This window comes from Peromyscus eremicus, chromosome 1 (genome assembly GCF_949786415.1).
Source record: "Peromyscus eremicus chromosome 1, PerEre_H2_v1, whole genome shotgun sequence".
In the NCBI taxonomy this organism is placed as follows: domain Eukaryota; kingdom Metazoa; phylum Chordata; class Mammalia; order Rodentia; family Cricetidae; genus Peromyscus; species Peromyscus eremicus.
This window is the reverse complement of record NC_081416.1, coordinates 80,669,448-80,685,057: the sequence shown is the minus strand read 5'-3', so window position 1 is coordinate 80,685,057 and position 15,610 is coordinate 80,669,448. Positions and strand designations below refer to the sequence as shown.

General features: G+C 44.5%; 1 protein-coding gene across 1 annotated transcript in view; it reads right to left on the bottom strand.

The window, feature by feature from the left end:
• The window catches only part of Usp31 (ubiquitin specific peptidase 31), a 50,637-nt gene extending 37,489 nt beyond the window's left edge, over positions 1–13,148 (bottom strand). The window contains exon 1 of the mRNA XM_059267496.1: positions 12,528–13,148. Coding sequence (XP_059123479.1) covers positions 12,528–13,148 — 621 coding nt within the window. The remainder of the gene's footprint in view (positions 1–12,527) is intronic.
• Between the last annotated feature and the right edge of the window lie 2,462 nt (positions 13,149–15,610).

Genomic DNA, 15,610 nt, shown 5'->3' with positions numbered 1-15,610 from the left:
CCCTGAGATCCACATGATAGAAGGAGAGAACTGATTCTCACTAGATGTCCTCTAACATCCACATCCAAAATTAGTACATAGAAAAAAAATCACAGAAGAATCAGAATAACTGTACAGGTTGAGCATTCCTAGTTCAAAATGTTCCAAAATCCAAAATTGTGTGTGTACACATACATACATATTAGGTGTTATGTGTGTAGTATAGTTATGCATTTATGTGCAGTGTGCATGCCTGTGCAGGTGCAAAGGCCACAAGATGTCAAATGTCCTGCCATGCTCTCCCCTATACCTCCCTCTCTCAAGATAGGATCTCATGGTAGCCCTGCCGGATCACATAGCCCACTCTGGGCCTCAAATTCAGAGATCTGCCTGCCTCTGCCTCTCTAGTGCTGGGACTAAAAGTATTCACCACCACATCTGGCATCTTCCTTATTCTTTTGAGATGGGTTTTTACACTGAAATTAGGCTGGGAGCCAGCAAGCCCCAGAGATCCTTCTGTGTCCACCCCACATAGCATTAAGGTTACAGACACACACACAGCTATGCCCAGCTTTTTATATGGATGCTGGGATCCAATCTCACATCCTTATCCTCCTATGGAAAGCTCTATTATCTGCTGAATCTTCCTTCCAGTCCCCCAAAACCAAAAATTGTAAGTGCTGACATGACACTACAAGTGGAATATTTCACTCTTCCACTCTTGTGATGGCACAGATGCACTAAAAACACTGTATAAAATTCACTATGTGAATAAGGTATCTATGAAGCATAAATGAATTCTATGTTTGAGTCCGGTCCCATCCCCAAGATATCTCATTATATATACAAATATTCCAAAGTCCAAAACCAAATTTGAAACCCCAAACACTTCTCATCTCAGGTTTTTCAGATTAGAGATACTCAACTTGTATCCACAATTTTAGGGAAAGAAATATATGAAATGGTAGCATCTAGATTCACAGATAGTACCTAAAGTGAAATTTGGTTTCTACACTAACACTAGAAATAAGTAACCATTTTATTGAAAATGGTTCATCTTTTGAATCTGACTTTTGGGACAACTACTAAGTTAATGAAGAAAAAGCCTTAAGGGATGAGATTTATGCAAATGAGTGGGTACTATAAAACACATTCAAAGAGTGAGGAAACAGTGAGAAAAAGTATTCACCTACAGTCTGTCCTGCCTATCAGATGTGCTGGGGTAAGGGTGGCCTAGAGAGGGAGTAGCCAACCAATGACTGGTCTAGCCTAAAACCCACACCAGGAGAGTAAGCTCACCCCTGACACTGCCTGGAACACCAGGACTCACAGGCTGGATGACCCAGAGACCTAGAATAGAACCAAACATGACTGGAGGGGGAAAAAATGTCAATGTAACAATGCCTAACGATATTCTGCTATACTCATAGATTGGTGCCTAGCCCAATTGTCATCAGAGGAGCTTCATCCAGAACGAATGGAAATATGCAGACCCACAGCCAAACATTAGGTGGAGGTTGGGGAACCCTGCAGAAGAGAGGGAGAAAGGATTGTAGGAGACAGAGGATTCAAGGACACAAGAAAACTCAGAGAATCAACTAACCTGGGCTCATAGGGGCTCACAGAGACTGAACCAACAAGCAGGGAGCCTGCATGGGACTGACCTAGGCACTCTGCATATATGTTATAGTTCTGTAACTTGGATTGTCTCCATCTCTTTTACTGACTTTTGGGACCCTACTCCCCATACTGGGTCACCTTACCAAAACTTAATACATGGGGTGGTGCTTAGTCTTTTGCAACTTGATATGCCATGTTTTGTTGATACTCATGGGGGACCTGCCCTTTCCTTGACAGAAATGGAGGAGGAGAGTACTGGGGGGTGGAAAGACGGGGGCGTTGAGAGGGCCTGGGAGGAAAGGAGGAAAGGGGAAACTGCGACCCGGATGTAAAATTAAAAAAGAAAAAAGAAAAAGAATCTGCATGCTGTAAGAATAGGCTCTCCTATGAAGGAGAAAGGAGAGGTTAAGTCTAGCAGAGTTACATAAAAGCCCCTAAAACTCTCAACTAGACTCTGAATTCATGATCTAGCTTTAAAACCATACATTCCTAGAGTGTGGTATCAGTACCATTTGCACTGAAGAACCAGGACCCCAGAAACAAATTGACTGAACCCAGATGTGGTATAAGGAATATCTAAGTTAAGCCAGGAACATCCTCAAAATTGGGAGTTTAGAAATGAGGAAGGTAGGATGACTACTTCAATTATATAACTAAGACATAGGTGGCCCAAACTAGGAGCCGGAATTGTGCCTTTCCTCAAAACAACTCCTTCACTTTACTGTAAGGCATGCCCCTCAGGCCACACCTCTCTTTTCTCTGCTGCTCCACCATCAACTGCAGAAATGGCAGTTTGTCAGTCAAGATTATGCAGTCCAGCTCTGCTGCTCACTAGCACAGAATCCCAATATCTAAAACAAATTTAAGACACGAAGAGCTGCTGTGAAGATTAAAGACTGAGTGTGAAATTGCTTTGTAAATAATATGCCTCACACACACACACACACACACACACACACACACACACACACACACAGTATTTTCATGACTATTTTTTTTAATTCTTACAGGTGTCTTCCCTATATGTATACATGTATGCCTGGTGTCCATGAAGGCCAGAAGAGGGCATCAGATCCCCAGGGACTGGAGTTGCAAATGGTGTGAGGTACTATATGGGTGCTAGGAATTAAAAAGAGGGATAGAAGAGCAGTCAATGCTCTTAGCCCCTGACCATCTTTCCAGTCTCATGCTCCCCCAAACCAGATGGCTATGCCTTATTCTTAAAGGTAGAATGCCAAGAGTTAAAATGTACTGATCTGATGATAAGCACCAACATTCCTTTTAGTAGGAGCAGATACCAACAAAGTCATTGTCTGACCAGCCCCCTGGAATCTTCTAAAGCATGAATTATTTGTTTGTGGATGTACTGTTTGCTGCCATCTGAGCTTAACAACTGGAGGAAGAAGCAACAGATGTTCAGTGACTGGCCAGTTCCTCTAGGCACTGCCTCAGTGTGGGCACAGAACAATGGCTTCTACACAGACAAGAAACAATCACAGCACAACAAAAGACTCAAGATAACCCCATGTGCTCCCTGAAAAAATGTTTGTTATACAGGAAAAAAAAAATCATTTGAAGAACACTGAATGAACAATTAATAACAGAGCAAACAAGTATTTTTGAAAGAAGAGGCAACAGATGACATTATTTTACTCAATTTTCAATGACTTCTCTTCCACTACTATTAAAAAAAAAAGGTTTGGATTTTTGTTTTGTTTTGAGTGTGTGGAGACTACGAGGTCATTGTTTTCCAGGGTTTTTCCTATAGGAAACAGCTGTGGGGACTATACAAACAGAGAACACTGCCCCATTTAGTAACCCCGCATTGTGACAAGGGTATAAAGGGACAGGAAAAAAACCATCAAACCACATACTAATACCAAAACAGAAGTGGCCGAGTCACAGCAAAAGCTTGAAGTACACAAAGGAAAATGTCAAACAATCCAGTGGAAACAAGCATCTATGTTACATCAACTGCATTTGGGTTAAGGTGTTTGTTCTGTGGGCAAACCAGAACTGGACTGGGCAGCTCCTTTCAACTTCAATGATTCTTGCACAGCTCCTGAAAATGCAGCACTCAACAGATACAGCACTAAAAATGGGTTTTGCCCAGGTTTCTAAAGTTCAAACATAAGTAAACTCACCTCTCACCTCCAAAACCATTTTCCACTTTACCAGTCTTGAAAAGTGCCACCCCAAGATACCTTGTCTCAAGAACTCTCCATATTATTTTCAACTCTCTCTCCTTCATTGTTCCCCCACAAACTGCCAAAAACTCTCAACTCACCCTGCAGTGCATACTCTGCACATGTTCAAGTCAGGAAAGGAGCTGGGGCCCAGTGGAGGGGAGAGGGGGGAGGAGGAGAAGGGAGGAAAGGGAAGGAAAGGGAACAGTGAGTGCATGCAACCCTCCTCACAAGACTGCTTTAAGGAAGCAGTGACATAAAGGCTTGTGTCCTGAGGCCAGCCATTCCATCTTCTGAGTCCTTCCCTGTTCTCTGCTACTGTACCATCAACTGCAGAAATGGCAGTTTGTCAGTCAAGTTTAAAGCCTCAAGTGAGGTCTGACCCAAGTCTACAACAGACCTGGCCATCATCAGCACATCCACACTGCTAACAGAGTCTAGTCTGCAAGCCGTCCTCAGCTGTGGCTTCCCCACTCGGTTCAGATTAACCAACAGTGTATACATTCCAAAAACCAGGAATGGGAACTTGATGCTGAGTAAGACGTAATCACTGCCCACACACACACACAAGGAACTGGGGTTTAAAAAAACAACAATGGGCTCAGAAATCTGAGTCCCCTTGCCTCTGGAATTGAGTTTCTCTGTTTTTTAACAGTTCATACAATGTATGGGATGATCTGGTTCCAGGAAGAATGTATGAATAAATGTATCTAATCCTGCTATCCTTTGGGGAACAGATGATTTATTACCTCAATTTCTTCTTAGTTATTAGCTGATGCAAGCTTTCTCACTGTATCGTTATTAGTTTACAGTTTTGTTGAAGGCTACTGCATTTGTCAATGGCAGGCAAGTATTCAGTAGGTATAGTTCTCTGTCCAAAATTAATATAGATACTTAACATTGAAATTCACACAAAATAACTGTTTTTTAATTTGACAAAATGAGAACTTTTAAAGAAGAGCATGAGACTAAGCAATATTTGATATCAATAGAACTGATGAAACAATGTAAAATTCATAAATGCATCATCAAATGCTAAAGAAGCCTTCTTTCCGTAGAGAAGCAGGATGATGATAAGGCTGGATGAGAACAATAGCATCAGTTAACACTTGCTGAACACTGCATGCAGGCCTCTTGCCAGGTTCTTCACTCACATATTCCAAAACAGGGGTAGGAAGGAGATATCCTGTCATCTCCACATTACAGATAAGGAAGTGAAGACCAGAAATGGAAGCCTCAAGGTCTCAAGGTAAGGAGAGGAGTGGGACTAGACACTAATTTCCCTTAATTAAGTCCACACTTAACCACTTACCACACCACACAAAACTTAGTATAAATCCCACATCACACAAGGTTTACCCAGGCAAACTACTAAATTACTAAAGAGAGAAATATTTTGGAACATAAAAGGAAAAAGTATCAAAATCTGAGTAGACAGCATAACCAAGTAGGATTTATTCCTGCTGTGAAAGGAAGGTTCCACACACTATCAAGCAATGTGAAATACCTCACATAAACAAAATGAAGGAGGAGGGAAGCAGGAGCACCTCAAATTGATACAGAAACATTTAACTCTTCCAATAAATTGGGGGGGGGGGGGGACGACTACGTCAACAAACCAGGTAGAAAAGGATACTTCTTCAAGAGAGAGGTAATCACGTTCATACAGAAACATTTAACTCTTCCAATGAATTACGGGGGAAAACTACATCAACAAACCAGGTAGAAAAGGATACTCCTTCAAGAGAGAGGTAACCACGTTCAACACGGGAACTTGAAAGCAACTCCTCTAAGCTCAAGAAATAAGACAAGGATATCACTTTGCAATAAACCAGGGGAAAAAAAACTAAAAATATCAAAATTGGAAAGAGGCCAATCTCTCTCTGTTCACAAATGATGTCCCCTTTTGTGTAGAAAACTATAGATACCAGGAAAATCTGCTATAACTAATAAATTAATTGGCAAAGATGCAGGATACAGAATCAACATACCAAAGTCAATTATATACTTTTATACACTATTAATAAACAATCCAAAAAAGAAATTAGCGTTCTTGTTATGCAGCTGAGAGTGTAGCTCTCAATACAGCGGCAGAAAACCCATTTAGTGTGGGAAAGACCCTAGATCCAATTCCCAAATCAAAAAGAGCTATCCTACTTACAACCACATCATTTAGAATAAAATATCTAGAAACAGTTTTAATCAAGGAAGCAGAAAAAGACTGCACTGAGAGAAGCTGAGAGAAATAAAATATGACATAAATAAATGAAGTTCTCCTATTTTTTGTGGACTGGAAATTTAAGTATCATTACAATGATACTGCTACCCAACGCAATCTATAGGATGAATGCAATCCCTATCAAATTTCTAACCACTTTTTTCCCCAGAAATATTAGTCCTTAAGTTTGCCAGGAGGTAGTGGCGCATGCCTTTAACCCCAGCACTTGGGAGGCAGAGGCAGGCGCAGATCTCTGAGTTCGAGGTCAGCCTGATCTACAGAATGAGTTCCAGGACAGCCAGGGCTACACAGAGAAACCCTGTCTCCAAAAAAAAAAAAACAAAAAAAAAAAAAAAAAAAAACCAATAAGTCCTTAAGTTCATACAAAATATCAAGAGACTGTGAAGCCAAAAGGATCTTGAAAAGCATAAAAGTGAAAGTATCACACCAGATTTTCGAACTCACTACACAACTATAGTAATCAAAACAGTGTGGCACTGACATTAAGACAAACATATAGAACGACAGAGTCAAATAGAGGTTGGACATATACATAAATACATAATCAAATTTTTGACAATGATGAGGAAAAGACAGTCTACCTCTAACATGTGTCTCAAATCCAGCCCCATCTTCCATCTCCTCCCTCCACTAATTTCACCAGGTCCATCACAAAAGCCTACTGACTAGTCTACCAACTTCTACTGTGTTCACTATTCAGCACCAGGAATGAGTATTTCATGTTTGAACACAATCATCTTAGAAACCAATAGAAGCCAACCTTTGCTCAGAATGAAACCTAAGTATTTGACCTTGGCCTACAAGACCCAGTGAGACCCACCCTTTCCAGCCTCGTCTGCCCTACTCTCCTGCCTCATTGCACTGCAAACAAAGCCTGTCAGACTTCTGAATGCACCTCCAGGTCTTTCCGATAATATAACCTTTTGAGTCCTTTTTTCTCCCAACCCATCTGGCCAAATTCATTATTCTCACCCATGTACCTTATCTTCTTAGCTCTTAGGATTTAAAATTTCTTATCTGTCAATGTTCACTGGCTAATATCCACCTCCTCTCTGACAAGTTCTGAGAAGGGACTATGTAGTACCTTCTTTATTTTACCACTGCTGTATCATTGTGTTTAAACACTACATACCCAAAGACTAGCTAGTACAGTGTTAGGAACTCAAATTTGTAGAAGTGTTAACTGTTGACAATGAATTAAAAGATGAACCAGTCTTCTGCTTACAGTGCAGCTTACAATCCAGTTCTCTGAACTCCTACTCAACCTTCCATTAGTAGTTCAAAATAGCTTCCTTATAAACAGATAGGTCCTCTGAGGGCAAGAACCTTGTTCCATAATCTTTACACTAAATCTGCTATTCCCAACCTCTCACCTAAACTAGCTCCTTTAAACACAATAATTGAGCAGATGTGCTTGGGTTTAAGTCAGATGCCATGTTTTAAACATGACCCCCAAAGCTCCTGTTTTTGAAATGTAATCCCCAATATAAACACTGAGACCTTTAAGAGGCAATTGGGCATAAGGGCCCTGCCCTTAAGAATGGATAAATGTCATTATTACAGGAGTAGGTTCCTGATTAAAAAGACCAAGTTTACACCCCATTCTCACCCTCCTTCCTCACCCCGTTGCAAACTCACAAGCTCTCAGTCTCCTGACCATTCATCTTCTGCCATAGGCTGATAAAGAAAGAAGGCCTTTGTCAGATGTAGGCCCCTCAATGTTGCAATTCCCAGTCTCCAAAATTTCAATAAACTTCTTTAGAAATCACCCAGTCTGTGGTATTATAATAGCAAAAAGAACTAGAACATCAGCAAACATGGAGTTCTACGATTGTCTGTGTATTTTATTCCCCAACTTGCCTCCTTTCCCGCTTCCTGCACCTGATAAGAAATGGTACCATCAGCTCATGCATTTAAAGAGTCGGAGAGGGTTGTTTTTAAGCAAGACTTCTGAAAGTACCTGAGCCTCAGGAGCAGTGGCACACATTCAGAGCTGGTTGCAGATGACCTTATTTTCACTACAATTCTGCACCAGCCTCAGAGGGAAAAATGCTGCTTGTCTCAGCATGTCCACTAGGCCTGCTCAAGTGCTCCGCTGAGACCTGTTAAGCCAGTGGCTGGGCTGATAAGGCCACTCCAGGCCCCAAACTCATGTTCTTGGTTACTGCAAACTTGGAAGGAGTCTGCAGAGCACTTCCAGCAGTAGATCACTCTGCTGTAGCTGCTCTTTGCGAGCGTGGTTTGAAAACTGAGGCTAAAATACTAACCTATCTCGGTTGAATGTACCCATCCATTTGTCTTTTTTCACTTGTTACGAAAAGGACTGAGTACTAGAAACCAAAGGAATTCGTATGAACCCAAACACCTATGCTCCTGGTAAAATTAAAGCTTGCTGATTCCCCCTTAAAACACCAGAATGAGTATTCAGATTTCAAAATCATTTACTTCACTGTTTTACAAAGAAAGCTGCTGACACAAGGGCTGAGTCTAAGTTTTACCCTCATGAGCAAGCTTGTGCACAGGCTCACACATACACAGAGCTACAAGGTAAATAGGCTAGAGGCTGGGAAAGATAGGGAAATCTGTGCTGAAAACAGACAAAACGCTTCTCCACTTCACCACTATTGACATCTTGGGCTAAATCATGGGGGGAGGGGGGTTCACACTGTAGCATAGAGAATCCCTGAAATCTACCCACTAAACGCCAATAGCACTCTTACCCCATGTGGCATTACAACCAAGTATGTCTCCAAACATAGACAAACATCCCAGGGGATTGGAGGTATGTGGCACAAAAAAAAGGTAAAAATGTTCTGATTACAAACCAGTGTTTTAAGAGCATGAAAGGATACATGTGAGAGAAAAAAAAAAGACACAGGCTGCACATAGAAAAATTTCTTGAAGCATATCAAAGTTAGGCCAGTCAATTTGTCATTCTAGCAAATGGAAACTCAAATTTCACAACCATAGTCCAACCAGAAGCAAAGCAAAGCAAAACAAACAAAGAAAAAACAAACACATTTACCTGGCAAGCTCCTTAAGCACAAATCAATGTGTTTAGGAGGTAGAAGAAGGAATTCTAACTGAAAACTTACAGAGAAACATGACTAACCTGGAAGATTTAATATGATAATAATCACACTCAAATCTAGTGAATACTCTTCTAGACCTTAAGGCAAAATCAAGGCGGCCAATTGATTCTAACTCCTCTGCCAGCTCCAGTCAGGTGGTGGCTGCCTGGAGCCAAGAACTGAGCAGGACTCGGAGATTCAGTGAGCTGCTTAAATACAAAAAATACACAAATTTTCCATGCTGGCCACAAACAGGCAAGAGGGCAGGGACAGACAGGCCTCACATCTATCTTCAACTTCTCTTATGCTCAAAATAATATTCAGTAAAAAAAAGGAAGAGGGAAAACCAATCCTCCACAGAGAGCAAGAGAAAGAAAGAGGGGGGAAGAGGGAAGAGACAAAAGGAGGGAGAAAGACAGAAAGAAAGAAGTGCTATCACTCTCCTACTTTATCAGCTCTGGTTCCCAACTTCCAATGGATAAAGTCCAAACCAGCCCGCAAAGCCCTTCACGATTTCTTTACAACATGCTTCCCCAAGGTGGTCTGCACCACTATGGCTGGCCATGGTGCAACCACCTACTAATGTCTCACTGTTTCCCTAAAGCACAGGCAGTTTCACACTAGCCTTTATCACTTCCTGGCCCAGGAAACATGCGCCTCCTTTTCTGGGATGTCCTCTCATCCGCTCCTTGGAACCCACTATTATTAGATAGTCAGCAGCAGCAGGCCTGAAAGCTTGTTAGAAAAGCAGACTGTGAGGCCCCACTCCCGCATATCAGAATTTGCTTTATAACAAGATCCTCAAGTGAACTATAAATGCGAGTCAAGCACAAGTTCAAGTGCAAGATGAGCTCTCAGTGAACCTAAGTCCCACTGGATTCAATTGCAAGTGTCTGGCCCACGGTCGATGAGGTACTTCGGTGGACTAAGAGACCAACCCTACTCATCTTCTGTATTAAAGCAGGAAACCCAAACACTGCTTCTAGACTCTGTGGCAGCTAACTAACGCAGGTATAGGTAGTGAAAGATGTCAGCAGAGGCCTGCTGGGGGCTCCTAAGAGAACATTTCTTTCTCTCATGACTTCCTGTCGTCTTACTAGAACACAAGGTGCTGCAGGTGTCACTGTCAGGCAACCGTGAGGTAACAAACATGAGACTACAATCACAGTGACAGCTAAGGACAACAGAGTAGAACAGAATGATCTAGGTTAGCAATACAAACACAATGAAGCCTCTGGAACACCACAGAACCACCAGACTACTGTGTCAGCCTGTCCAACATTTCTACTTCACAACACTCTCATTAGCAAATGTTCCTTCTGTGGTGAATGCATGCCTGTCTGAGTAAACCGTTAGTAAAAGGGAGGTGAATTAATGAACACACAGTGAACTCTACTAAAGGTTCAGAAGACTACAGTGTTTCAAAAGCAAGGACTCCAAGAATGTGTTCAACTTTGCCAAGTATGCCTCTAAAGTCTCTGTTCTTCTAGAAGTATTGACCTGTTTCTGTTGGTAGCTTAATGGATGTAAAAGTGAGCACAACCTCATAAAGAGCAATGGGAACAACCTCGAAGAATATGCTCAACTTTGCCAAAGTATGCCTATCAATCAGTCCTGCACATCTAGAATTACTAACCCATTTCTGCCCACTCAGAGCTCGACGGAAAAGCACCTGCAATGTTTACACGCTAGGATGCTGACATACCAAGCAACTGTGAACTTCACACTAGGCTTCTGCCCTGAAAACTCCCCCACTGTTGTGGCTACTCATGGGCTGTAAGCAAAGGAGAGGGGCCTATAAAAAATACCATTCTCCTAGTTTCTCACTTTGAGACCTCTAACATGAATCCTTATTTTGCCAGTTCTTATTTCAGACTAATATTTCCATTCAAAATTTCAAGATCAAACAGCAAAACACTTTTTCTTTGTAAGCACTATAAGCAAAAATGATTAAAAAGGGAGTGGTGTGTAATAGCAGTGTTGCTCCTCAGCAAGAAGGCAGGATCTACCCAAAACAGACTCCTCAGCTACATCATCATTCGGTCCTGCAATCCAATCAGTACTTAGAGAAATGTATTTTAGAGAGAAACTTGATAGCACCAATGGAAAACCAGTACCACGTGCCATAAATAGAAGACAAATCAAAAAAAATCCAATAAAAGCATAACCTTATTAAATTTAGCTACTATTGGGCTGACAAGATGGCTCAGCGGGTAAACCTGACAACCTGAGTTCAAGCCCCAGAGCCCATATAAAGGTGACTCCACAACTTGTCCTCTGACCTCTACACAAATGACACACAGACACACAAAGAACTTTTTTTTGAATAAACATAATGTTGTCCACCAAAGTCTTTAAACTTGAAATTTGTTTTCTTACTTAAAAAGAAGAGGGAGTGGGGAGGTTGATTCCAGCACACAGTAGGCTGTCAGGAAGACCTCAAGCTGAGAGTCAGCCTTGGGTTACATAGTGGGACCCTGTATCCAAGAATAAGGCAGGCTGGTAGAACATGAGGGGGAGCCAGGTATATATTTTTTTTTTTTTTTAAAAAGGCTAAATATCAAACTGGGGTGTTCTCCCAAGCATGAGGAACTAAGAAAGGGAATGGAAAGTAACTGATTTTTTTCACTGTTTGACATCCTTCTAGTTAATATCTTACCCATGTCCCACCTCCAACTACCTTTTTTACAATCTCCAATCATCTCCCTGTTCAACTTGCAGTAAGACCCCAACTCCTTAGGACAGCCCAAAAGACTGTTACCATCTGGACCTTGCAAACTCCTCTGCTCTCCGATTCCAATCCCATCCTCTCACTACTTGGACAGCTCCAGCAGCAGCTGCAAACTAAGGCCAGGACCACCTCCCCCATCTGTTACGTCATCAGGTTCTGCCTTCTTCAAAGTACTATCTGACAACACCTGGTTAGTTTTACTTAAGAATGAAAAGAAATAGAGCACTATGTGTGTAGGGCACTAGACAGAGCTGAAGTACTTTACTTAGCAGGGTGAACCCCCTAAAAGTGCCCCAACTGGGTAATTTCACAGTGTCCAATGTAGCCTGTCAACTTGCTGTGAGTAGGTACCAAGCAAACAGGAGCACCAAGAGGCTCAGTAATTTGCTAGGAAAGAAGTAGCGGGATTCGAACCCTGCTGAATGCTCTCCCACCAATACCCGCTTCAAAAACTGCAGTTTCCATGAAGGCAGGGTCTTGCTCCTGGCAACATCCATCCCCAAGGCGGATCACAGGACCTGGCGCCTGGGCTCTGGGCGCTAGAAGACGACCAAGCTGAATGCGTGAATGGTGGGAGGAATGTGTTCCTTTGTCATCTGGGTTATCTTCCAGAACTCTCTGAGCATCCAGCGCAGAAATCCTCCCGGCCCGAAGAGGAGGAGCCCAAGAAGCGCCCGAGCTCCCGGGCCCCCGGGGCTCACCTTGAAGTCCCGGCTGTGCTGCGGGGTGTACTCCAGCGTCCAGAGCGCCCGCACCAGGTGCGCCAGCTGCTCGGTGACCTCGCCCTGGCCGTGCGGGCCGCGACCCGCCGGCTGCTCCGGCTCGGGCTCCGGCTCCGGCCGGCCCACCCGGTACTGGCCCAGCGCCAGGTACTCGGCGAAGAGCTCGGTGTTGCTGAGGCACTGCAGCGTGGCGTTCATGAAGCACGTGTTGCCGTGGTTGCGGAGCCCCGCCACGCCGGGCACCGGCTCCGAAGCGCAGGCGGGCGGCGCGGGCGAGGCGGGCGGCGGCGGGCACGGCGGCGGCGGCGTAGGCGCGGAGGCCGGCCCGGGCGGGAAGCAGCTGCGGAGGCCGCCGCGGTCCGGGGCGGCGCCCTCGGAGCTGAGGTGCGAGAGCGTGGACAGCGTCTTGAGGACGCGGCTCATGAAGCTGCCCACCGAGCGCGCCGACGACGGCGACGAGGGCGCGGCCGGCCCGGGGCCCCCGGTGCCGCCACCGCCCCCGGCGCGGCCGCTCCGGAACAGCCGCTTGCTGAACGAGCGCTTCTCCTTCCCGCCCGCCGCCACCGGCGGCCCGGGCCCGGGCGCCGTTACCTTGGACATGGCGGTAGCTGCCGACGCTCATCACCGCGCCTGTCCGCCCGGACCGCGACCCCGCCACGGCCGCCGCCGCATCCCGCCGCCCGCGCCTCACCCGGCCCGGGGGGCTCCGAGCCCCACACCACCTCTGAGCGCCGCGGAGAGACCGAGCGAGAGAGCGGCGGCCGAGGGGCGCGCGTGCGCCGCGCGGCCGCCCAATGGGCGGCTCACGTGACCCGCCCGGCTCGCAGCCCCGCCCCATGCTGAAGCTGTGCAGCCACCATGTTGACTGTGGGAACAGTGCTGTCCCTACCGCCCGACTGTAGGACTCCAGGCTCCGGGCGTGGTTCTGCGGTGTGAAGCCCGAGGCTGGCCATGTTTAGTGTGGGCATAGTCCCGTAAGCTTGGGCAAGCGCAAGGTGGTGGATTTTAGGGGTGGGTCTCGGTCTTTGCTCGTCAAATGGAAGCAATCTGAAGAAAGTTCAGAAATCAAACTGTCCCTTGCCAGGTGGTGAAAGAGCTCATGGACGTAGCTTTGTCTTGTCCTAGGCAAGTTAACCCAACTGGCTGCACTGCCGCGTATCACCCGAACGCGGTCACGGAGCCTGGCACATTCTGGTGGGCTTTTCTTCCAGGATGTACCTTGAGATCCCAGCAAACCAGTATTATTAGAATTACCTCACTGAAAAGTTTTGAAAAAAAAATTTTAAAAAAAAACAGCCTTTAAATCCACTGAGCTCTCTCATTATTCACTCACTCATTCATTCATCCATTCATTCATTCAATAAATAGCTACCGAACACTTAAACTGTGTGCCAAATACTGTACTAAACAAGAATGGAACTAACTGGGTTTCCGCTTGCCTTCCTACAATTTACACTCTCAATGGATACTCATTCATAATAACCTCCTGTATTCTACACGATATACCAAGCATGGAATACCTTCTTTAATCTTCAGTTCAATGCTTTTGGTATCTCATTTCAACCCAAGTTTGATTCAAAGCCTTAACCTTGATCTTTAAACCAAGGGTCACAGACCCACTACTATCGCAGAGACCAGATAGGTCCTGACAATGAACAAAGGATCCTGGTGATCAGGTCACGCTTCATGTGACTTGGGAACACGAGAATTGTTGTGGACAGTGGCAAACTGCTAATTAACATTCTTCTAAAGGGATGGCTGCCACTCACCTCCAGTCAGTTGTTCACATGTGAGAATGAGGACTTAGTGTTGCCAGGTCATCTGATTTCTAGAGAGAAGGTGGGAATTCTATTTTTAAATGTTGGTTCAATTTGAAAAAGAAAAAAAAAAATAGTGCCTGGGAGAACAGTGTGCATTAAGGGTGCCTTCTACTCAAAACCCACTGGTTTGTGACCTTCTCCTTGTATGTTCTCTTTGCTGAGAGACTAGCCTGTATCCTGGTTACTGCAGCATGGAGATATTAGGAAAGAAAGCCCATAACATTTTAAAAATAGAAAGGCCACCCTACACCCATTTCAAAGTTTTGACCTCTAGTTTTCTACCCAATAGTAAGTATGGTATCCTATACTGACGTTCTTGGTTTGCTCTGAATAGGCTCGAACCAACTCCACTTCTACCTCCTAATCAAAACATCGACCCTCAATGTATCTCAAGCTCCTTGCAACATCAGAAAGAAAGCCATCTGAAGACAACCAAAGCTGAAGCCCATGGCCCTCCACCTTCGCACTCACACTTGCTGCTCCTAGTGATTTGATCCTGACTGAGAACCTTTGCCCAAGCTAATCTACCCACGTCAGGTATCTTCCCTTGAACTTCCTCACTTAGTTCACCTCTCCTCATCCCTAAAATCTTACCTTTGGTGTGAACTCCTGGAGGTATCATTTCTGTAGACTCTTGGTACTTTTGGGCCCCAGCGTTAACTTGACCCTATTGGAATTCAACACACAGTGAGCCACTATCTTGGTTACTGTTCTGTTGCTGGGAAGAGATCCCATGACTACGGCAACTTATAAAAGAAAGTAGTTAGCTGGGGACTTGCTTACAGTTTCAGAGAGTTAGTCCGTGATCATCACTACAGGAAGCATTATAGCAGCCAGGCAGGAACGACGCTGAAGCAGTAGCTGAGAGTTTACATCTCATCCAAAAGCTGGAGGCAGAGAGAATGAGAGTGAGAACAAGAATGCGTGTGTGCACGCATACATGAGAGAGAGAAAGAGAGAGAGAGACAGACAGACAGACAGAGACTGGGCTTAGTGTGGGCTTTTGGAAACTCAAAGCTCACCCTCGGTGACACACCTCCTCCAATAAGGAAACATCTCCTAATTCTTACAATGGAAACAGCTCCACTAATTAGGACCCAAGCATTCAAATATATGAGCTTCTGGGGGTTATCTTCGTTCAAGCCACCACGGTCACTCATTTGGGATACTCAGTTAAGATCACTTACTCTACAGAGTATATCCGAATTACAAGTGAACTCCTGGAGGGATATCTGAGGACTG